The sequence below is a fragment of the Bactrocera tryoni genome, unplaced genomic scaffold, assembly GCF_016617805.1.
Source record: "Bactrocera tryoni isolate S06 unplaced genomic scaffold, CSIRO_BtryS06_freeze2 scaffold_25, whole genome shotgun sequence".
NCBI classification, from domain to species: Eukaryota; Metazoa; Arthropoda; class Insecta; order Diptera; family Tephritidae; genus Bactrocera; species Bactrocera tryoni.
This window is the reverse complement of record NW_024395977.1, coordinates 26,677,468-26,703,121: the sequence shown is the minus strand read 5'-3', so window position 1 is coordinate 26,703,121 and position 25,654 is coordinate 26,677,468. Positions and strand designations below refer to the sequence as shown.

The following is a 25,654-nucleotide window of genomic DNA, read 5'->3' as shown; positions in this document are numbered from 1 at the left end:
AATTGTGGCCAAATTTGATTGAAGCAATAATACTAAATGGCAAAGGCAGCAGGTGAAGTTGTACTTTACCACGCATTCCCCATGATTCAAACGGGCATGCCGTTTGAAATTAAGCGCTTGCAGTTCCCAGTACGTCTTGCCTTTGCGATGACCATCAACAAATCGCAAGGGAAAACGTTTCAAGCGTGCGGCGTCAATTTGGAAGAACCGTGTTTCTCCAACGCACAATTGTTCGTCGCATGCTCGAGAGTGGGAACACCAAGGTGCTTATTCATTTACGCGCCAGGTGGAAAACCCAAAAATGTTGTATACCAATATGTTTTATAAATGTTTTATAAATAAGTAACAGTTTTACAACAATAAATAAAACACAAAGTAAAAACCCTTAAGAATTTTAATCGATTTAGGTGTAGCAAAGCGCACAGGGTAACATCTAGTTATTTATAAATTACTTCCATACATCACTTAAAAATGAAAATAGAAAATTCAAAAAAAAAAAACGGAATTTATATTCAAATTTTTAACTAAAACTATTCATCTTGAAACAATGTATAAAATACATACATACTTATGTCATCAGAAAGAGGATATCAGCTAACACCGCTTTTCGTAGAATTCAAATGCAAATATATATATTTAACCTCCTATTTTATTTATAAACTTAAGTAAAATTATGAAAAATATAAAGGCACAATGTACAGAGACAAATCAGTTTTTATAAGATCCAGTAGCAATCGTGCAATAATTCTGTTGTTACACATGCTGTGTGGCTCGTAGCCCCGTCTTGTTAGAACCAGACGTTATCATGATTAATTTCATCAACAGTAAAAGTGTCACCAGCTTCATTTTGAAGTAAATACGCACCGATGATTCAACCAGACCAAAAAACACACCAAACTGTCAATTTAGATGAATGTAATGGTTGCTAATGAATAATTTGTAGATTTTTTTTGCTCCTAAATCGACAGCTTTGTTTATTTACCGCACCACTCAAATAAAAGTGAGTCTCATCGAAGAAGATAATTTTCTTAAAACTGTCGTTATCGTTTTCAAGATTTTCCAAGACAAAATCAGAAAATTTACAATGTTTATGAAGATCTTCAGGTCTTGAATGAGAACAATTTTAAACGGCGTCATTTAATAATGGATCACTGTGTAGTGTTACAGTTTTGCCCGTCACTGTATATAATTCTAAATCTTACTCAATTAGTTTTAGGTATTACAAATAAGTGTTAAAAGAAAAATATTGTATCATGTTAGAGTGCAAAATACAAAAAATCAAGTACGACTAAAAAAGTGTTGATGCGTTAACAACGTGTCTTATTTTAATATTATATTTGCTTCCTTCCAGTAAAGTGACAACAAAGTTTCGAAAAAATTGCTATTAGATTTTTATAACCTAAAACTTAAAGCACAGTACGGCGATATCGCAAAGTTGTCAATAAGTACAGTGATCGCCTTATCTTCACTACACAATATTTTAACCTCATAAGCCACCGTTATAAATCTTAGCATAGCATACAAGTAGTACCAAATTTTTTATGCTAATGCTTTAATGTTAGGAAATATGTTTATTAATTTGTAATTTCAATAAAAAAAATCTACGTGAGCTCCGAATTTAAAATTCTGCATTATTAATCATTTCAATTTTTTTCAGCCTGTTTACTTGAACATCCAAATCAAATCAAATCAAGGTGATGTACACATAAAGTAACTTGCTCAAGCAAAAGAACGTAAAACGTATATGCCCACTTTGAACGAATAATGAACAATTTATAAGTTAATATTTTTATTTATTTCTTTATCTTCCATTTTAGGAAGTTAACTGATCTTTAGTAACATGTATAGTTAATGGAAGCATCGTCTTTTTAGTCTTCAGATGTGATAGAGTTTTTATCATATACCTTCTATATAGGGGTTGTCACTGGAGAACTTTATGCTTTACATATATGAATCCCAATATGAATATGCAAATATCTTTTACTCTTCAAAGCATTTTGCTACAGAGTATAATAGTTTTGTTCTACCTAACAGGTTGTATGTATCATCCAAAACTAACCGAGTTAGATGTAGGGTTATATATATATAAATAATCAGGATAACGAGTTGAAGTCCGGGTGACTGTCCATCCGTACAAGCTCTAACTTGAGTAAAATTGAGATATCTTGATGAAACTTGGCAAATTAAGAGTTCGCTGATGGTCCGCATAGTGGACCACTGCCACGCATCACAAAGCGCCATTAACTGAAAACTAAATTAAGATATAAACCTGTAATTTTTGCACATGGGAACGCCGGAGCAGGGAGCTCCTTCAGGAAAAAAAAATTGAAACAGTTGGCGTAGACCCGCCCCTCTATATAAGTTTGGTGTGCATATCTCGTAAACTACTAAAACTATAACAACCAAATTGGCTCTGTGCAAATATTATAAGAACTCCTACCGAGAGAGAGTGTATCAATGAATGGAATCAGAACATAACCCCGCTCACTCGCCATATAACGGTACTATTAAAAACTAAAAAAGCGCAATAAATCAATAACTAAATACACCAGCCTTACTCCGAATTAGTCTGCCAATATATGTGTTATAAAGTATATGTATACATAAAACTGCTGAGATCCCGATCCTCTGGTTGGCGTTTTACACCTTAAGGTATTTCCCTAATTTTAATCTTTACAAGTTGCAAGGTGCGTTCAAAGTAAACAGAACAAATGTTTTTTTCGGCAAAATCAATTTATTTTATTCACAATGGTCTCTGTTCTGCTTCAATACAGCCGTTTGCACGGTTCAAAAGGATGTCGAACGTGTGTTTTAGCTCGTTGGTCGATATGTCCGCCAGTATGCCGGTGCAAGCATTTTGAATGGCCTCTACGTTCGTGCATAACGCTATCCTTTCATGGGCAAATGCATTTTTCCGAAAAGGAAGGGGAGTGGTTTATGGTTAAAATGTGATTTTTGGTCAAATAATCGTCCTTCGAATGTTCGATTCTGAGCAATTTTGGACGTCAGTCAATTTGTGCAGGACAAATCGTGCACACACTTTTCGATTTCGGCTGATTTTTGATGAATTGAGACCACAATTGAAACCACTCGTGCACTCTGCTACGGGATGGGCAATCATCGCCATAAACTTGTTTCAACAATTGAAACGTTTCGGTAAAAGTTTTAGCAATTTTTAAAAGAAAATTTAATGTTGGCTCATTGTTCGAAGCTCATATTCGCAATGATAACACATACTGACATTTGAAACGTAATAACTTCAGTTCGAATCTATGAAATGTTATGTTCTCACTGGACAATCAATTAAGACAGCAGATTCTAACGCACCAGTCGGCATATAAATGGTGCCATCAGAGAGGGCGCTATATTCAAAAGTTCCTGTATATATCGGTCAGTTTGAAAGATATCTTAGAAAATTAATTGAACGTTTAATATTGGAGATATTATTTTTTAATGCGGAAAATGGGTAAAATTGATCAACGAATAAAAGTACTACATAGACATACATATGTATGTACATTTATAGTGATTTTCGTTATTCTAGCAGACTTTATGCTGGACAGTGTATGTATTGTCTTCGTAAAATTTCATGGAAACATATTCCCGAGTAAGTAAAGACTTAGAGTAATTTCATAAGTTAGCGCAATTTGTCCAGACCTTCTCCTAGTTCAAATACACCCAATAATGATTTCCGACTTTCTAGTTGACTTTAAACCGTATATGTTATATTTCATAGTTTTCATTTGAAAGCGCTGAATACGCAGTACAACAGCTAATCTGGGGAGTGAGTTCAAGTCAGGGTGATGGTACTAGGGTCAGTATTGTAAAACCTTCAGAAGGTTTGTCGTTCATATGTGTCAGTTTTTTTATGATGCTTTTAAATTTCACAGTACAACAGCTAATCTGGGGGTGAGAGATTCGTCAGAGTGATGGTACTAGGTCAATATAGTAAAACAATCAAGGTTTGGCGTTCGGCTTATGTGTCGAGTTTTTTTATAGTACCGAATTTTTACCGAATTTCAAATCTTCTACCAAATCATTATTATAAATAGTAGTAAATTAAAGTTAATTGTTTATATATATTCTAAACTCGGATGCAACCGAACATTTTACACTCTTGCAACCTTCACGAAAATACTTTAAGGTGTAAAAAGTCAACAAAAAGATTGAAAAGAAAAACGAAAATCATTATAAATTAAATAGGAGAAGTCATTGATATAATAACCAGCGCGCTGTCTTAGCAACACCAAACAAAATATATAAGCCGCTTGGTCCCAGAAAAATTTCTAATAGAGAAACAGAAAAGCTCGTAAATGAAAAGAGGCGTGCAAGACGTGAATGGCAGATAAATCGCTCCCCTTCCACTCAGCTTCAATTGAAAGCTGCGGTCGTAAATTAAAAAAAGTGCTTAAACGTGAGGACGAATTGAACACCGAAATGTATCTAAAGAAGATGTGTCCAAATTCCAACAAGCAAAATTCACTTTGAAAGCCCAAAAGTCCATGAAGCCACCAACTGACTCCAACATGCCTATACGAGACTTGGGTGGAAATTGGGCTCGAAGTGACGAGGAAAAGGCTAATTGTTTTGCAAATGACCTAAAAAAGGTATTTCAACCTAATTTGCCAAAGAACAACTTTAAGCTGTCAATCTTACCCAACACAGCTAAAGAGTTGCTCGAGTCTTTTAAGACTCCACCTTCTGAAATTATTGGAATCATCAAAGAACTTAATCCAAAAAAGTCGCCGGAACATGATAATATTTCCCCAAAAATGCTAATTGAGTTACCAATTATTGCTGTAGAGGTGCTCTTTTTGCTCCTCAATGCAATTCTTAGTTTCGGTACTATCCAATTTCATGGAAAAAGTGGCAGATTATCTTGATAGATAAACCTGGGAAAGACTTAACACAGCCGTCCTCATACAGACCAATCAGTCTTCTACCCTGTCTTTCTAAAGTATTTGAAAAAGTATTACTATCAAAGATGTCTCCTTTCCTCCACGAAAATAATACAATACCAATGCATCAATTCGGATTTCGTGCGAAACATGGCACAATAGAGCAAGTAAATAGAATTAACAACGAAATAAGAAAAGCATTTGATCATAGGGAGTACTGTTCAGCAATATTTCTGGATGTAGCTGAGGCGTTTGATAAGGGGTGGCACGAAGGTCATTTATATAAGATTAAAAACATTATACCGTTAGAATTGTATAAAACATTGGAGTCTTATTTAAATATTAGACAATTTATGGTAAAAGTGGGAGATTTCATTTCGGATGAAAGACAGATAAGGGCTGGAGTACCACAGGACAGCGTTTTAGGCCCAACATAGTATGTCAGTTTGGGTAGCATCGATCCGATTTTATCTATTAACAATTATTATGAGACATAATAAAAAAATGTTCGCTCGGTTTCACTACGGTACCTCACATACAATCACCAATCATATAAAACAAAGTCAACCGGATGTTCGAAAATCCTGGTGAAAGTTACTAAAGGGACTAGGTCAAGTTTCCGATCATTCAGTTTTATCCATTTTAGGCACAAAGATAAACTGTTATGAGTAAAATACGCTCTTCCATTTTCATTGAGATGACTCAAATATTTCCTGATATATTCAGCATAAAGTCACCTGGAAGTTCGAAAATCTTTATATAAGGTGTAAGAGGACTGATAATTCGGGTGGTGGAGCACGGTGCTCGCTCGTTCCAAAGATGTGGTTGGCCGTGGGGAAACGGTCGGCGCAATTTATTCCACAGAAATATTAAATAAAACAAAGGGTTTCATATAATAAATGTATTTAAATATAACAAATTGGAACAACACTTACCACGTCTGTATAGCTGAGCGGTCGCAAAAGGAGAGAGCGCGCGCAACTTTTTTTAGTTAGAGTTTAGTTGCGCGCTAATTAAAACTCCGAAAAAACTTCAGAAAGAAAGGGAAAAGATTGCTCTGCCGATACAGACGTGGCAAAGAAATTGGGCGGGGGCGGCGTCAACATTCTCCCCGCCTTGCAGTATTACTGCAAATGCAGTTTACAATCAATTACTTAAAACTAACTTAACTAACTGGCTCCTGCACTTCCTCTTCCACGTCTTCTTTGCAGATGGGGTGGCCGACGAGACGAATCGAGTCTGGTTCGATCCGGGAAATGCCGCTGAGATGAATCGAACCTCAGTCGGTCATTGCCATTCCGCCATTTTGCATAGAAGTCACCACCTTCCGAGGTCGGCGAGACGACTCGAGTCTAACTCGATCCTGGGTAGGCGGTGAATCTGAGAGGCGTTGGCAGCCAGTGCACTTTATTGTGCCGATCCTATACGACACCGGATACTATATATCCCAGTGTCGTATTTTGGGCAGTGAGTTGGCCCATTGCCGCTAGTTGTAACCCGGGCAACATGAGCCGGGAGTAAACGTCCGGGCTCCCAAAATTACTTCGACTGGTGCTGCCCTGTTGGAATGGTCTTCCAGAGACCTTATTGGCGTCGGCTGTTTGAACCTGGTTGCAGTTCGAAGGTAGTGTTACGTGCCTATCCTTGATGATATGGCGTGCATCGGCTTGACGACGAACGTCTCTTCCACGCCTTCGCTTCGGATGGGGTGGCCGACGAGACGAATAGAGTCTGGTTCGGTCCGGACAATGTCGCTGAGACGAATCGAGTCTCAGTCGATCGTTGCTATGCCGCCAATCCGAAATGAAGTTACCAGCATGCCGAAGTCGGCGAGACGACTCGAGTCTGGCTCGATCTTGGGCGTGTGGTATGCGGGAGAGGCATCGTTGGTCAGAGCTTTGCGGATGCTTGACTGTTGACGTCGGTGGACATGGTTGATAAGGCTCCGAATACGTCGGGCCGATTGCCAATGAATTCTCCTCCATTTCCGCTGCTCGACCTGCTGTGCCCATGTCAACTGGGCGACATCACGACTTGTTCTTCGGACGTCTGACCCGATGCCAAGTCGAAGCATCGTGTGGTGGGTTGCCGGCAACGCTCGGTGACGTATTACGTCGTCATTCATTTTTTCGAATGGCTCGACGCGAGGCATGTTATTGCAAAATCGGTGGATTAACGTGGTCCCTCAGCCTAGCTTCTGGGGACATCTGGCGGAACTTTGGGCACCAGCGGAGTAGATGGCTATCTACGCATAGGGGGCAGTTGATGGTCATCATTTTCAATAATTTCCTAAACGAAAAGGAAGATTATTAACGTGTGAATTTATAATATGAAATTAACATTGATTGGGTACAATGACAATCTTTGTGATAGGCCGACAAATTAACACCGCGTTGAGTTTGGATGTCCACCACCTGAACTCGTTGATCCAAAACTGGATATACTTTGATGATGCTGCCTTAATCTCCATTCATTTGAGGTACACTTTCATCACGAACTACCACCAGGTCGTTGACTTGGACGTTCTGTTGGGAATTGGTTTCCATTTCTTTCGTTTCTGCAGTTCCTTTAAGTATTTGGTCTTCCATCTCTGACAAAAGTGCTGACTTAAGGCCTTTAAATTTTCACTTTGGTTTACGAATGATAGCGGTCTGTCGGTTATTTCTGGTTCTGCCAATGCATTTCTATTCCGCTGATTGCTATTGTGTTGTTGCTGCTGATGATGTTTGCGTTGTTGTTGTTGCTTAGGTAAAAAATTTGTAATTTTTACACTACAAAAATGATTTTGTGTTTGTTGTTGAGATATTGTTGAATTTATTTTTGTTTCTTCGGAGGGAACGGAACCTGTTAAAACCAACCGAACACCGTACGTTGTGCAGCGATGGATCTGAAAATTTCGATTAGTATAATTTCGGGGTAAAGATCTGCTCCGATCGACAAGTCAACCTTTTGACTCGTATAGAAATTATTATCCGCTAAGGGGATATTGGGTAACCTTTTATCAATTGAAAGGTTTATTGATCTGGATGGAAGCAGTCCAGTCAATTTTGGCAGTACCAACGCTTCCGCTTCTAGTCTTAACCTTTTGTTACGGGGCGAGCCAATTGTAATCGACCATACCGATTGAACTCGTCCTGATACGGTATTATTCAATCCTGAAACTCGCGCGCTGACCTTTTTGCTTGCCAGATGTAAGCGTTTTTGCAGACTATTGCTTACGAAGGTGGCTTCAGATCCTGAATCAATCAGGGCTCTGACAGTGAAGGTGCTCTCGTTGTGACATACGGTCGCCATGGCTGTACCTAAAGAGCATGCTTCGACTGGTAGGCATATTTGAAATATTGGCCTGCTAATAGAGGCCACATGAGATTTAGTAGAAATCTCAGTAGTGTTTGTGCTGTTGGATATCTGACCTATTTCCTCACTCTGATCCCGGTGAATCATAGAGTGATGTCTCTGTTTACATTTATTACAATTAAATAGACTTTTACAATTTTTGACTTCATGTGAGTCCGATAAACAATTTAAGCAGACGTGAAGTTTTTCTGACAGCATTTAATCGTTGCATTAGGCTGCATCTCAATGAATCTTTGACAAGTTTTCAAAATGTGCGATTGAGATGAGCACAGTTTACATTTGATATTATTTGTCTTGGCGTGATGGGATTGATGGGTTTGGATCCAATCCTTGACTGCAAGGTTGGTATCCGACCTTCACCATCAGCCGATTTAATCTTGGGTTGAGTACCCAAATCGCCTTTGAGGTTTGATACTCTCTCAAGCGTTTTAACCCGTTTGGTTAGAAACTTGTCTAACTCAACCCATTTTGGGATCTCTGAATCCGAATCCAGAGATTGTTCCCAAAGCGACAGTGTATAATCCGGGAGTCGGATAGAACATAAATACGTAAATATGGCATCCCAACTATCTACATTGATGCCATGTATTTGTAAAGCTGAAATGCAGCTATTAATCTCCCGCTGTAAATTTCTGAGTTCGGTCTCAGATTCTGTTGAAATCCGCGCAGAGCTTGAACAATAAATTTACTCGTGTGTTAACAAGCACTCGCTTGTTTTCATACCTACACAACAAATTGTTCCAAGCCAATGCGAATCCGTCATTCGTCAATGGCGCTTTCGAAACGATATCTTTTGCCTCACCTCGCGTTTTTTGATTCAAATGGAATAACTTCTCGACTGGAGATAGCCTTGGGTTATTCCCATAAATGGCGGCAAATAAATCCCTAAATGAGGGCCATTGTAAGACATCGCCATGAAATATTTCTGTATCACATGGCGGTAAGTTGATGGTATACCTCACGGGTTCTACCGTTTGTTGTAACCGTTCAGGTTGAATCACCGTAGAATTCGAAGTAGGGCTTTGGTTGAAAGCCGTGAGGTTGTGCATGTGTTCGCCCATCAAGGCCGCGCAACACACATACGCCTTGTAACAGCTTGAATATTTAAGCTTGATGTCGTCAATTGAGCTTGTGTCGGAAGGATCCACCTTTGGCAAACACAACTTTTATTCTGACTTTGTCTCTGCCCACAGAGATTTCAGTTCGGCTTGTTGTACTTCAAGAGAGTAGGCACTGTGCTTGTTTGCTGTTGGAGTAAAAGACTCCTCAAACTCCAGTAGAGCGTCGGCAGCTGTGATAAATGCTCTGATGGCTTCCATTGTGTTCGAAAAATTGAACCGGAACTGCAAAAATGTTGCACAAAGTCGGATCTAAAACTTGAAATTAAAATTTAAGAAATATTTGCAAATATGTTGCAAAGTTCAAAAGTTACAGCACCAATCACGGACAAACTACAAATTAGTAGTGCGCTGTTTCTTAGTGAAGCGTAAATATTCGAAGGCACAAAAAAAATTAATAAATTTCGAATTTAATTATAATGTGCTGGGTAATCGGCCCAATGCACTTGTACTTGCACTTGCAAATTTATTGAAGTATTTCCTCAAAGTATTTTCCAAAATTTAAATTGCTGGGTAATCGGCCCAATGCACTAGCACGCCTAGTCTTCGAATATGTACACAAACAAAATTGCTTTGTGCTTAATTGCTTTATTAAAATCCAAATACAAATACAGAAAAAAATTCACAAGCACTTCACTTTCACTTTTGTTCACTGGGTTATTTAATTTAAAACTACACTATTTGTTTGTTGCAGTCCTTCTGGGATGGCTGCTGCGCTGCTTTGCCTTTGCTGCTGTGCCTTTGCTGCTCTCCCTTTGCTGCTTGGCCTGTGCTGCTTCTCTTTGCTGCTTTGCCTTCGCTGCTCTCCCTTTGCTGCTTGGTCTTTGGGTCTTCGCCTTTGCTGCTCTGACTTTGCAGTTTGCCTGTGCTGCTTGGCTTTCTCGCTGTCGCTCACTTCACTTTTTCTAAATTCTCACTTCACTTGTTTTAATTTTGTGTTTGTTTTTTTTTTTTTTTTTTTTTTTGCACTCGCGAAACTGCAGCTGCGCTATTGCTGCTTGCCTTTATTGCTATTCGAGCAATATTTGGAAAGGCAGAGTTGAGCGACTAGACTCAAATTAACCACAAGGAAAAAAAACAAAAAACCGAGAGAGATTGTTGACGCTCCAGACGAGGTTTGTGCGTCCAAGAAATTTATAATTTTATTCGGATAACAGTGTGTATGGTTTTTTTTGTAAAGTGAAATAGTGCATTTGCCAGGTGTATTTGTTGTTGTACTTAAATGAAGTACAATACTACCTGCAATCTTGTGCTTTGATTTTGTGGGTAGAGTGCCAAAAATAAGTTTTGGTCTCCACTTCACACAGCACAATTGGTTTTGTACATAAATGATGCACAAATTAACCAATCTATTGCCTTTTAGCTTGCAGAGCACAAATCCAAAATATGTTTGGCTGTAACTCTGCGTGTTGCTAAATTGGGCAAATTATGCACTTTCACTTTAATAAAAAATCGACTTGTTACCTGTTATCCGGCTCGAAGGACCAATGATAATTCGGGTGGTGGAGCACGGTGCTCGTTCGTTCCAAAGATGTGGTTGGCCGTGGGGAAACGGTCGGCGCAATTTATTCCACAAATATTAAATAAAAAACAAAAGATTTCTTATAATAAATATATTTTAAATATAATAAATTGGAAACACACTTACCACGTCTGTATTGCTAGGCTGTCGCAAATGAAGAGAGCGCGCGCAACTTTTTTTAGTTAGTGTTTAGTTGCGTTCGAATTGAAACTTCGAAAAGGAACAAAAGAAAATATTGCTCTGCCGATACAGACGTGGCAAAAGAAATTGGGCGAGGGCGGCGTCAACAAGGACTAAGGGAAGTATTTGCCCGATTCAACCCATTTTTGATTCACTGATTTTGTTTTTTGGGAAATTATTTTGGCTGAATTTCAAATGTACTCGTATATCAAATAATTAATAATAATAAGTCAGATATAGATACAGGAGTCTACATATTCTGTACCTTGATGCTTGAACAGTTTTGCTTGGAATTCCAAAATTTTTTTGTCTGAATTTCAATTGTATATCTCGTACTTTGACCGACCTTTGGGGTCTAGGAATCCCACATTTTTGGTCATGAGGTGGCATACCTTGGAGGAATTATTAGTGCAAATTATATCCCGTTTTGAAAGCATCACGTCGAATTTAAAATTGAGTTGGCTCACGCCCATTTTCACACCTTAATATAGGAAAAAGAAAGAAGAAACGACTGGCGCACTTTTGCTAACTCGGCTATAATCGCGTAGGCGGTGTCTGCGCCAGTAAAGAAGAATATAGGAAAAAAAGGACTAAATTAGTCAAAATCGGTTGGTCGGGGCCCAAAACTGGGCGGTGCCACGCCCATTGTCCAATTTTCAAACCGGCTCCTATAAAGCCCTCTCATACTATCTCAGAGCGTATTTAGATATTAATGTAATGTTATAAGGGGAGTGACCGAAATTATCTTGTAATTTTGTCATGTTTGTCAACGAAGTGACGTCGTAGCTGGTAGCGGTATATTCGCACTTCTGTCGGTCAAATGTTGACATGTCACAAAATGGTTCACGATGATTATGCGCTTATACATAATTCCTACAAAGTGAGGACTCTCCGGGGATATAAACTTCCACCTGTTGTCTTCACTTCCTATAATTGGTGTTATCGCTCGCTTCAAATCTTTGTTCAAAAATCTAACTGCTTTTACAAAATGTGTGCCTTCGCTAATTATAGGGTACTTCCTCCGTTCACATTTTGTTTGCTATACTTGTAATTTTCGCCTTAACAATTTGTTCCTTTTCCTTTCCTGTGCTTACCTCCTGTACTATCTCGCCCTCTTTTTTCGATATTACAAGATGCAATCCAACCCACTGTTTCTTTTCTCAACTTTTTTAATATTTTAGTTTATAAACTTTGGATAAAAGTCAGCTTCTATTTCTTCATCAATGTAATTTTGTTGGTTGAGTATGTATTTTACTTTTCCATATATGTACATATGTATATGGCTTCTTTTCAAATTTCTTTATTGGTCTCCTAATCTTTGCAGTTTGAATAACACTAAAATTTTTGTTCAGCTGAAAACTCGCATTTAAATCTGGGTCTTTTTTCCACTTTACGGCACGAAACTTTACGCATTATTCTGAGATGCCGCTTATCTTGGTTGCAAATATTGTTTTTGGTGATTCAAAAATCTGATCAGCTTCCTATGAGATTGGAGTTTTTTTACCAGTCTCTGTTTATTAAAGCCCTTTCTTCCAAAGCTCCTTGTGGTGTTCCCACCTTTATAATTGCAGTTGCTAAAAATTTGACTTTCGATTTTTGCTTGATCGCATTTCACATTGGTTTGTATTCATGGTTTACATATTTGATATCATGGCACTATAACAGGTGTAGTCCGATTTTGACAATTTTCGGTTACAAGTTGGCTTACTTTAAACACAATATTCGGCAATGTTTTATCTCGATAGATTCATTGCTGCTTGATTTGTATACTGGAAAATGAAAGTAAGAAAAGCAGACTTGGATATAGTCAATTGCGTCCAAGGAGCATAAGAATGTCAAGATAATATTACATACCAAATTAGTGAGCGGCGTCACGTCACGTCCATCGTCTAAGTTTGAGCTTGGCTCGTAAAAAGTCTTCTAGTCGCTAATCTAGGAAGTCGTCCAACCTTTTTTGCCAAGAAACACGTGTGCAAAATTTCATTACGATATCTATGTTTTTACTCACACAAGTAGTCAATCCTGAGATTGCAAGAGTATAAAAATTAGAAAAGGAAATATAAACCAATAATTTCATAGGAAAACCAAAAAAACAAATGGGTTCAGTTACGCACACCAAACTCAGTAATAAGTAATGAAGAATAATTTTAAAATTTTGATCAAAGACCTATTCGTTTTAAAACATTTAGTATACTTTCAACCAATTTTTTGATTTCCTCTACGCGGCAACACGAAAATATTAAGACAATCTTCCTTTCTCAATTCTTCTTATATTTTGTATATTGAACCGACGTGCTACCAAGTGAAACAATCTTCTATTATTAGTTTTATAGGGGCTAAGTCAAGTTTTCATCCGATTTTATCAAAAAATTCTGAATTCTAACAATTTAAAAAAATAAAATACAAAGTATTAATCTAGGATATTTTTGTAGACAATGTTATAAGTTTTCCCTTCGGGTGCAAATATGTGTAAATTCTGGCCATTAGATACACGTTAACAGGCTACATAAAGTTGACCATGAGAGAAGCATGGGTTTTCTAAATGCACTCCTGCTACCTGTAATGTTTGTCCTTGTACCTCATTTATAGTAACAGCAAAGCTACGCTTAACGGTAATAAAGTAGGACGGTATTACAATATTCATTGTTGAAACTTCATTTTCGCATTTATAATATTAGTATGAGTATGATTTGGATATACCAGATTTCCGCTTCCGAGACATTTTCTAAGAAAGCATAGTAAGAATTAACATCTTCGAGTAAGATCTAAAATAATAAACTGACAGCTAAACACATAAATTACGGATTACCTCAAAAATTTGAATAGTTTCACACTTCATGTAACGACAGAAGAAAATAACAATAAATATAGAAAAATTAGAAACAGTTGAAACTATGTATATTCAATTGAATTTGATATTGTCGTCTCCGCCGGTAATACAGTAGGACGGTATTACAGTATTCATGGTTGAAACTTCATTACTGTAACGCTAGATGGCGTTGAAGTAGCTAAATTTGACAATTTTTTGACAGACAATTTTTTTTATCTTTCCTCGTTGCTGGATCACCCGAAATCAAAAAATTAAAGTTCATTCGTTAGATAATAGTTTTCCCCAGATAACGCTGTAAGGGTTTTTTTGAAATTCCAATTTTTGAATTTTTTCGAAGACTTTGAAGAGAAAAGCACAATTTTTTGGGAAAAAATCGGTTAAGTTGTTATTGCGAAATCAAAAGTATGAACAAAAAAACTCTCCAGCGTTACCTCGTAAAATATGTACGGAAATAGTGTTTGGAAATGTGAGTTGTGGGAAAAACGCTTTAAAGTTTCACAGACGCTCACAATCAAATCGGAGGGCGGAGACTTACAAGTGTATATCTACGTCAATTTTGCTATAATTGCTCTCAAATTTTCATAAAATAATCTTAAGATATTGTACATTAATATAAAATAAAAAACAATGCAAAAAAAAAACAAAAATACCTTACTCCCCCCTTAAGTAGTTTTTGCGTGAAAGCGTAACAAACAAACTTACATTCGCATTTATAATATTAGTATGATATAAACGGTATAAAGTCATCTGGAAGTTAAAAATCTTTATATTACATATGTGGAGTATTGACCCTAGTAAGTATTGACCCAATCCAACCTATTTTTGACATTCATACATACTATTATCAGAAAAGGATTCTCTATGAATATCAGTTACACATATTGATGAATTGACCGATATTATCTGTCAAAAGTTAAATGTGGCTCCTGGGGTCTTGAACAGTTTCAGCTCAATTTAGACAATTTTGTTCCTAAAGTGGCATACTGTAAGGCACTCTTCCAGCAGTGTGTTCACTTATACAAGGTGTTTTCCAAAGTAAACAGGACTTTTTGAATCTAGCGCCCCCTGATGGCGCCATCTATATGTCGACTGGTGCGTTAGAATCTGCTGTCCTTATTGATTGTCCAGTGAGAATTTCATAACATTTCATAGATTCGAACTGAAGTTATTACGTTTTAAGTGTCAGTATGTTTGTGTTATCGGTGAGAAAATGAGCTTCGAACAACGAGCCAACATTAAATTTTGTTTTAAAATTGCTAAAACTTTTACCGAAACGTTTCAATTGATGAAACAAGTTTATGGCGATGATTGCCTATCCCGTAGCAGAGTGCACGAGTGGTTTCAACGTTTTCAAAGTGATCGTGACGACATAAATGACGATCAACATGTGGGCCAATCAATATCCGTGATCACCGGAAATTCCATCGAAGCTGTGCATAAATCAAAAATCAGCCGAAATCATCATTGAAATTCATGGAAATGGAATTGAACATCTCCAAAACATCGATTTATTGCATTTTGACCGAACATTTGGGCTTACGAAAGGTGTGCGCACGGTTTGTTCCACACAAATTGACTGACGACCAAAAATTGCTCAGAATCCATCATTCGAAGGACGATTATTTGACCAAAAATCACATTTTAACAATTAACCACTATCCAAATTCACCTGATAGGGCACCGTGCGAGTTTTTCCTTTCGGAAAAATGCATTTACCCATAAAAGGAAAGCGTTATGCAGACGTAGAGGCCGTTCAAAGGCTAGCACCGGCATACTGGCGGACATACCGGCCAACGAGCTGGTTTTTTGATTGATTTTATTTTGAATAAAACAAATTGCTTTTGTTCTGTTTGTTTTTTTAAGTCCTGTTTACTTTGGAATGCACCTTGTATTAACTGATGCTCTATTTGTAGACTGGAATGAATACGAATCAAATGGAATTTAAAAATTTGTTACATGGGAAGTAGGCATGGTTGCAGTCTGATTTCTACAATTTTGGCACTGTGACATAGGAATATTAAAAGAATAGTATGGTTGAAATCGGTCGAGTAGTAGTCTTTTAGTAGCTTTTAACCAAATCGGAGTGGGCGGGGTTATTATCCGATTTAACTTATTTTTACACTTCGTAAGTAGGGTCAGGGTTAATTTTGTATACGTTTGGGTAATATAACTTTGTTGGTTTGGAATATATATACATACATAAATCTTAGTAGAGAGCTGGGCCACGCACACTTTCTAAACTTTTCAAATTTAAGTTCTGCAACTTAATTTACGGCATAGTTATGGCACTTTATACATTTTCCGTTAGTGGCGTTTTGTGGACTACTAAATTGAAAAAGTCACTAATTTATAAAGAAAGGTGTATCCTTGAAAAACAAAACCGTTAATTAGTAAAAATTTCATACATTTTGGTTCTCTCGTTAATTCGTATTGAACCTATTACAAATCGAAATTTTTTTCGTAACCTCTTTTAATTCGTAATTTAATTTGAAATTTCTTCTCGTCAAAGCACCGTTAGGTTTTGCAGACTGTCATGACGACAGACGTTCCATTGTCCGACCATGAAGAAGTTCGAATAGCAATTAACCGTCTGAAGAACAACAAAGCAGCGGGAGCTCATGGATTGCGGGCCAAGCTATTCAAACACAACGGCGAAGAACTGATAAGGAGCATGCATCAGCTTCTTTAAAAAAATGGTCGGACGAAAGCATGCCAAACGATTGGAATTTAAGTGTGCTCTGTCCAATCCACCAAAAGGGAGACCCCACAATCTGCACCAACTACCGTAGGATAAGTCTCTTAAATATCGCATATAAGGTTCTATCGAGCGTATTGAAAGATTAAAGCCCACCGTCAACAAACTGATTGAACCTTATGAGCGTGGCTTTAGAACTGACAAATCAACAACTGACCAGATATTCACCATGCGCAAAATATTGGAAAAGTCCGGAGAAAAGGAAATCGACACTCACCGTCGATTTCAAAGCTGCCTTTGACAGCACAAAAAGGAGCTGCCTTTATGCCAAAAACTATGTCAGGATCGGGATGGACCTCTCCGAGCCGTTCGATACCAAACGGGGTTCAGATAACTCCTTTTCGAGTGATTTTCTTCAATCTACTCTTGGAGAAAATAGTTCGCGCTGCAAAACAAAATAGAGAAGGTACAATCTTCTATAAGAGTGGGCAGCTGCTAGCGTACGCCGATTATATTGATATCATTGGCTTTAACAACCACGCCACGCAGAACTTTCTCCAGAATGGAAAAAGCGGCGAAGCAAGTGGGTCTGGTAGTGAAAGAGGACAAGACGAAATGACTCTTGTGATCAAACAGACAGTCGTCGCAATCGCGACTTGGCTCTCACGTCACTTTTGACAGTCATAACTTTGAAGTCGTAGATAATTTCGTCTATCTTGAAAACAGCATCAACACCAACAATAGCTTCGAAATCCAACGGAAGATATCTCTTGCCAACAGGTTCTGCTTCGGACTAAGTAGGCAATTGAGAAGTAAAGTCCTCTCTGGATGAACAAAAACAAAACTCTATAATTCACTCATTATTCCTGTCCTGCTATATGGTGCAGAGGAATAGACGATAACAACATCTGATGAGTCGGCGTTTTTTCGTGAGAAAAGTTCTTCGAAAGATTTATGGTCTTTTGCGCGTTGGCCAATGCGAAAATCGCATTCGATGGAACGATGAGCTGTATAAGATATAGGACGACATTGACATAGTTCAGCAAATTAAAAGACAGCGGCTACGCTTGCTGAGTCATGTCGTCCGAAAGGACGAAAACACTCCAGCTCTGAAAGTATTTGCCGCAGTACCCGCCGTGGGAAGCAGAGGAAGACCTCCACTCCGTTGAAAGCACCAAGTGGGAGGGAACTGGCTTCGCTTGGAATCTCCAATTGGCGTCACGTAGTGAAAAGAAAAAACGACTGGCACGCTGTTGTTAACTCGCCTTTAACCGCGTAAGCGGTTTCTACGCCTGTAAAGAAGAAGAAGTGGTTGCCTAGATTGATGAACGCGTATGTTCTAATGGAAAGAAAAGCTGAGTGATCCATTAAGGATTACGAGTCAATGAACATATGTAATGCAGACGAAACTGGCTTGTTATATAAGTGCGGTTTCAGTAAAATATTAAACGCTGACTTATTAAACATATCATATTATCTTTGAGCAACTACTTCTGAGAACTCTTTATATTTCGGTACTTTTAAGGAATACGTCGTCGTTGGTAAATAATTTGCTGTATCTGGTATGTTGACAGAAAATGGCATATTGGAAGAAGATACGCATATAAGTAACGAACGTGACGAGGATGATGATGACGCCGAAGGAGATGAAATTTTATCCAATTTAAAAGCCAGAGCGTTAATTCCTAAATTAAAACTTTTTTAACACAATATGTTATTGGCAGTGTATTTGACAACCGTACTGGTTAGGTAGAAAATTACAAATTTTTTTAACGCTTAATTTTTTGGTATTATAATTTTATTGTTCTATTTAATTTTTATTAAATTTGTAAAACGTACAAATAAATATACATACATATATTATTTTTTTATTTCCAATAAAATTAGATATGTAAACATGATGTGAAATATAAAAGCTCCATTTATTCGAATTTTTCTTTCTTGAGTCTCGATACATGGAAATCTCGATAAATCGAATTCCTGTGTAATTCGTAAGAAATTAAATACCTTACCATTTCGAATTATTGGAACTCGAGTGTATATCTAATATTATACTTTCAGTTAATTTTGCTAACATATAATATCTTACATTTTGACTGACATATCTTTTATTGGGTGTATGAGGATAGGTAGTATTGACCCGATTCATTCCCATTCCCATTTTTGGCATACAGACATATTATTATCAGGAAAAGCTCTTCTCCTATTTTAAATTATATATCTTTCACATTGACCAATATTTTCTTCATAGGATCTAGGCCCCACAGTTCCGGTTTCTGGGGCTAGAATAGTTAGTGTCCGATTTCGACAAGTTGTCATACCTTAATGGCATTCGTGCAAATTTATGTCCCGATATATTAATTGGTTGATTCGTATACTGGAAAGTGAAAGAAAAAATCAGATGGAATTTAAGTAGGCTTGGTTGTAGCCGATTTTCGTACTGTAGCATGAGAATGTCAAGGTAATACGCATACCAAATCTGGTCGACATCGGTCGAGTAGATCCTGAAATATAGGTTTTCATCGAAATGTGGGCGGTGCCACGACCATGGTCTGTTTTTGACACCGGCTCACGTAAAGCCATCTTTTGCCATCCACAACGTAAAATCGAGTGCTTCAGACGCATTATTGATTTATCGCATTTCTAGTAGTTTTTAACAAAGCCGGTGTGAGCATGTTTTCACGTATTTTCATAATGTCGCAAAAGGTGTTGAAATGAAAATTTGAGTGATATATGTAGCTCGAATGGGAGATATGTTTATTAAACTTATTAGGGGTAGGGCAACGCTCACTTTTAAACATTATCAATCCGCATGTGCTTCTCATTGTTGCGTTTCATTGTACCAATAACAATCTTCATTTCCGACTTTGTTATGCCAACAGACGGACGGACGGATGAACAAAACTTGTATAATTTGTAGCAACATGTTGTACGAGGGCTGTCTGATAAATAACCGACCTCAACGTGAAGCTAGCGGCACATCTGAAAAAAAGTATCTACTTCAAATTGTGCATATTATAATAGCTACTCGCCAAAATTTCAGAAATTTATCTTGCGTAATTATCTGTTGACAGTCGTTTTTGTGAGTCTATTTCGGTGATTTCCCCAAAATGGAAAATATTGAATATCGAGCTGTAATTAAATTTGTTACTTTTGAAAGGCAATACGCCTTCACAAATCAAAGATGAGTTGGACACTGTGTATGGTGACTCAGCACCATCGTTTACCACCGTAAAATTTTGGGCAGCTGAATTTAAACATGGTCGCAGGAGCTTGGAAGATGATGAACGTCCTGGGCGTCCAAACACTGTAACCACTAACGATAACATCGCTAAGGTTCATCAATTGCTACTAGACGACCGCCGGATTAAAGTTAGGGAAATAGCTGAGATTATGAAGATGTCAAAAGAACGTGTTTGTCACATATTAAACCAAGATTTGGGCATGAGAAAGCTGTCCGCGCGTTGGGTGCCGCGTTTGCTTACGCTAGACCACAAACGTGCGCACATGAACATTTCCAGCGCTCTATTTGGAAGGGTTGCAGAGATGGGAGCATCGCTGGGAGAAGCGTGTGGAGTTACAAGGAGACTATGTAGAAAAATAAAAATAAAAAAATTTGAAAAAGTCGCGTGCATCATGGTTAGGTCGGTTATTTATCAGACAGCCTTCGTAGAAGTATAAAAATGTAGCCTTGTGCGGTGGAAATGGAAACTGTATCGGGTCCATAAACTGCTCAAATTTCATTGGCGGCTTGAGATGCATTTTTGCCTTTATCGTAGTAGTAGGTACTGTAAAATATGCCGTATTTTCTCTTTATTTTGCACCATGTTTGCGACGCTATAACTCACGAACGACTTAAAAGAAACGACAATCAAACACGTGTTAGCGCGTGAAATGAGCTTTCGCATGACCCGATGCGACGAATAAAACTAGAACTACGCGCTTTCAGCGCCAACTAGCGAAAATACCGCAAGACTTTTTTGACAACCTATTATATTGATTTGGTGGGAAAAACGTCAACCAAAGAACCGAAAGTCACTATAGGACATAAGGATTAAGCCAAAACCAATTTTAGTTATATCGAAACAATGTCATGTATGTTCAGATATACTTGAGAACTTATTCTCAAGCAAATATATACATACATAAGTATGTATATAAATAGAAACATATATAGAGTAAAGTCAGCGGGAAGTTTATCAATAGGTGTTGTTGTTGTATATCTCCAGAGTTACCAATCCCAATGTGTACCATATAATTTTGGAAAGGTGAATGATTAAGCTGAATTTAACCAAAAAAAAAGTTAAATTCGGGCAATTTGAAAAAAGTTATGAAGTTCGAAAATCTTCATATTAGGTATATGAGAGATAGGGGAATATTGACCCGATTCAACGTAATTTTACATAGCAGTGTGTTATTATAAAAGAATCATTTTCATCGAATTTCAATAACATATCTTATATATTAGCCGATATTTTCAGCAAAAAGTTAGCCATACGCACTGAAGTCCACATATTCGATATGTGGGAGTTTGATCCTGTTTTAATTATGTACTGGAAAGTAAAAGTCATATGGAATTTTAAATGACTCTATTCAGTAAGTAAGCGTGGTTGTTGTCCGGTTTTTAAACCGATTTCATTCATTTTCGCATGTTTGGTAGGGGTTCTTAAAATATTTGCTTTAAGCGAAATTGCAGTTTTTGGAAAAGTAATGGTAAACCAAAAATCATAGGTGAAGCTAATAATAACTTTATAAAAAAAATCAGTTTATGCTTATGAAAAGGTGAGGTGAAAATTGTTTCTTTAATACTGGTCACCAAACCAGTACTGCATACGTAGAAAAGGCCGTACACATACACATGACTATATTTTGCTTAAGGCCATATTTCCTGCTGAGTAGTCGTTTGCAGACGTACTAGGCTATATACGCTTTGTTTATTAGTGAACAGCATCAGTTCCTTTTTAGTAGGGCTTAAACCTAGTCCGTAATTCGCGGCTCATAGGTGTGAGGCTTTTTCCATAATCTCACTTACTTGTTGAAGTTAACATTCCTGATATCATTAATAATATGTCGCCTCCATTTGTGTGTTGTTTATCTATTTGATGCTATAATCATTTAGTTCATAAGCATAGATCTTATTTATCCTCAAGCCATGTCGACAATACCACAATATGACAGAGAATCGGCAATCGTGCATATTTCTATGTTGTTGAAAGCTTCATCTAAGCCAAGAAAGGCAGCCATTGTTTATTGTTTGTGAAATAGTGACTCTACAATTAAGTTAATCAATAATCGTGTTGGCCAGTTTCGGTTGATTTACCCTTTATGTAAGCGTATTGTGCATTCGATAAAATATCTCCTAACATTGCCATGTGTAGAAGTTTACGCAAGTGAGGAAAGTTCTCTGAGCGCCATTCACTTGGGAGTGGCCAGAAATGATACTTCTAAGTATGGCTCAAGCAGCTCACGACTTCCGATCTTAGGCCAAGTATCCTCTGGGTAGCCAAAGAACATACATTTGAAGGCGACTTAAAGGAAGAAAGCGAAACATCACTTACCCAGGGTTGTGAGCTGGGTTTGGGACCCGCCACGTAAAGAACTCTACCAACGAAAAGAAGAAAAAATCTTCGAATGAAAGACCCTCTTTTGATGACCACCACTGAAAAAGTGCTAAGGTTTACCATTTTAGCGTATGCACTTGGAATGCCGGTCCATTAATTAGGAAGGGGCCGCTGCCCAGCTGGTTGATGTTCTCGTTAGAGTAAAGGCTGTCCAGGAAATACGATGTAGGCGAGTAGGTCTTTGTGGCATTACTATAGTGGCCATATAAAGGAGCGCAAATTCGGTTTAGAATTCGTAGTGGGAGAGAGACTCCGTCGTCGAGTCATGGCATTCACTACGGTGAATGAATGTCTAGCCACAAGAAAAGGACAACGTGACCAAAGAAGGCTTCTATAAGTGGTTCCAGCGTACCTATCGCTGGACGCCCCCGGACGGAACACACGTATCCATTTAGACGCTCGTCAACAAACACAAAGTAGGTTTGACGTAGAGAAGCTGCAATGACAACAGACAGCCCAACGCTTTTCTGCTTGACTTGTACTCCTGCACTCATCAGCAACTCGGTATAAGATAACTGTGAGACGGCATTTCAAGCTCCATACGTACAGCTACATACAAAACCTTTGGTTTTCGGAAAAGGCCAAAGAATAGCTCGTACGATGAGATGTGCAGTGTCGCGGTGGAAAGAAAGCAGACTGCCTACTTCGCGACGTTACAATCGACCACAGCACGTGCGGGATGGGATAGATATCGAAAGTTGAAGAAAGAAGCGAGACGCATTTTCATACAAAAAAGAAGGAGGCTGAAATGCGTGAGTATGAAAAGGTTGAAGAGAGTGAGTGAGAGAGCCTCTAAGAGTGTTCAGCTGCTGGCGTACGCCGATGATATTGACATCATTGGCCTCAGCAACCGGGCAGTTAATTCTGCTTTCTCCAGAATGCATGAGGAAGCGAGACAAATGGAGAGTAAATTTTAGAATAGCATCCCCGGATTTCGGGGTTAAAACGGGCATGTACGAATAGAGGAGGTCCTCCAGATTAAGAAAATATATACATACAGTTGCCGCTGACTTATGGTTTTTGAGATATTTGCATTCAAAGTTCAAAAATTCAACTATTTAAAATGCCTGTTTCTCCCATTTATAATGAATTTTTTAGTATTATTTTTAATTTTTATATCCACTAACATTTCACTTATTCGTTTCTAACCATTTATTATATAATAAATAATGCAAAAATTACTTTTATTCAGCATTTAACTTTTGATCAATTATTTATTTTATTTTTTGTTTTTTTTTTTTAAAACAAAAAAAATGAATTGGCTTCTTGGGCGAAAATCTCAGCTTAGTTTGGAGAACAAAGTTCGACTTTATAAGGCTATCTTGAAGCCTATGTGGACCTATGGTATACAGTTATGGGGTACTGCAAGCCAATCAAATATTGAAATCCTTCAACGATATCAGTCCATCACTCTTAGACTTATTGTTGACGCCCCTTGGTTTGTGGCTAATGATCAAATACACAAAGATTTAAATATTAAATATGTTAAAGAAGAAATAAAAAGTATAAGCACAAAGTATGTTGAAAAGCTACATGGTCATGAAAATGTTCTGGCAATAACTCTACTGGATAATAGCGATACAACTCGAAGGCTTAAAAGAAATCACGTTTTAGATTTACCTTTTAGAGATTAAACTTTGTAAATATTGTAAATAAATTCTTAATTATAGAATTTTGAATATAATAGCTGTTCTCATTGGAGTTCAACTATGTATGTTATAATATTATTTTTGAACTAATTTACTTATTGTCTTATTGATAGATTGTAAATAAATAAATGCAAACAAAAAAAAAAAAAAATATTTTTGTTCACACAATAACAAAAGGGTTGCATTCTAACTAATAATCAGTGCTACCTTACGTTCATATTTTACAGAAGAGACAAAAGAAATAAAGAAAGCAAATAATACCCAAATGACAGGAAATATATAACACATTAGTTTTCCGCATATAATTCTTTACTGCATTGGCGGCCTTCGGCCACAATCGTCTTAAACTGTTAATATTGTTGTGTTGCTTTCTAAATCGTCTACGACCCGAATAGTTTTCAGAATTTTTTCTGCCTCATTTAAAAACTCTAACTGTTCAGGGGAGCATACAAACACTCTTTTAGTGGGTACAACAGCCTCAACGAAACTGCTATTTAAAACATTAAATAATTTATTAAAAAACGAAACGAATTCAGCGGTATTAATAAAGCTCCTACTATTCGAGCTTAAGGCTCCCGAGCTTTATAGGGACAACATACCAGAAGCGACCGTATTACTCAATACTTGAGACGCGAATTTAACCTTAATTTTTTGGAAGGATTTGGAGGATGGAGTCATGTGTAGAAGTTCACGTAAGTGAGGAAAGTTCTCTGATCACCATTCACTTGGGAGTGACCAGAAACGATTATTTTACATATGACTCAAGCAGCTCACAACTTCCGGTCTTTAACCAAGTATCCTCTGGGTAGCCAAAGAACATCCGTTTGAAGGCGAGCTAAAGTCAGAAGGCGAAAAATCCCCTCCGCAGAGTTGTGCGCTATATTTGGGACCCGCCACGTAAAAAAAAACACCCCCAATGAAAGGAAGCAACAAGCCTCGGATGAGAGACCCCTCTTTTGATGACGACCATGGCACACGAAATAAGGACTACGATTTAAGGGCATGCACCTGGAATGTCCGGTCCCTTAATTGAGAAGGTGCCGCTGCTCAGCTGGTTGATATCCTCGTGAAAATAAAGGCTGACAAAACCGCCGTCCAAGAAATACGATGGACGGGACAAGGACAGAGACGAGTAGGTCCTTGTGGCATTTACTACAGTGGCCATATAAAGGAGCGCAAGTTTGGTTTGGGATTCTTGGTGGGAGAAAGACTCCATCGCCGAGTACTATCATTCACTAAGGTGAAAAAACGTCTAGCCACAATCCACATCAAAGCGAGGTTCTTCAACATATCGCTTATTTGCGCCCACGCCTCGACGGAAGAGAAGAACGATGTGACCAAAGATGCCTTTTATGAGTGCTTGGAGCGCACTGATGAGAGCTGCCCCCCCACGATGTCACAATCTTGCTTGGCGACTTTAACACCAGGGCGGGCAAAGAAGGTTTCTTTTGCACTACGGTCGACAAATTCAGCCTCCACGACGAAACATTCCCAAATGGGTTGAGGCTGATCGACTTCGCCTGGGCCCGAAATATGGTTATCTGTAGTACTAGATTCCAGCATAAGAAGATTCATCAAGCTACCTGGCTGTCTCCAGATCGAAGAACTACCAACCAGATCGAACATGTTGTGATAGACGGAACACACGTCTCTAGTGTTTGGGAAAGTGCAAAAGAACAGCTGGTACGACGAGGAGTGCCGTGTCGCAGCGGAGAAAAAACAGACTGCCTTCCTTGCAACGTTACGATCGGCCACAACACGTGCGGGATGGGATATATACCGAG

The 25,654-nt window shown here is 38.0% G+C and overlaps 1 protein-coding gene across 11 annotated transcripts in view; it reads left to right on the top strand.

Annotated features, from left to right (window-relative positions):
- The window catches only part of LOC120780668 (inositol polyphosphate-5-phosphatase A), a 530,962-nt gene that overhangs the window by 441,253 nt on the left and 64,055 nt on the right, over positions 1–25,654 (top strand). For 9 of the 11 annotated variants that reach the window (XM_040112928.1, XM_040112926.1, XM_040112933.1 and 6 more), the window contains one exon: positions 1,658–1,694. The exons of 1 other annotated variant lie outside the window; for it this stretch is intronic. In XM_040112928.1, coding sequence (XP_039968862.1) covers positions 1,658–1,694 — 37 coding nt within the window. Of the gene's footprint in view, positions 1–1,657; positions 1,695–16,414; positions 16,509–25,654 lie in introns of those variants that run through there. One more of the 11 variants, XM_040112932.1, reaches the window with a different exon arrangement.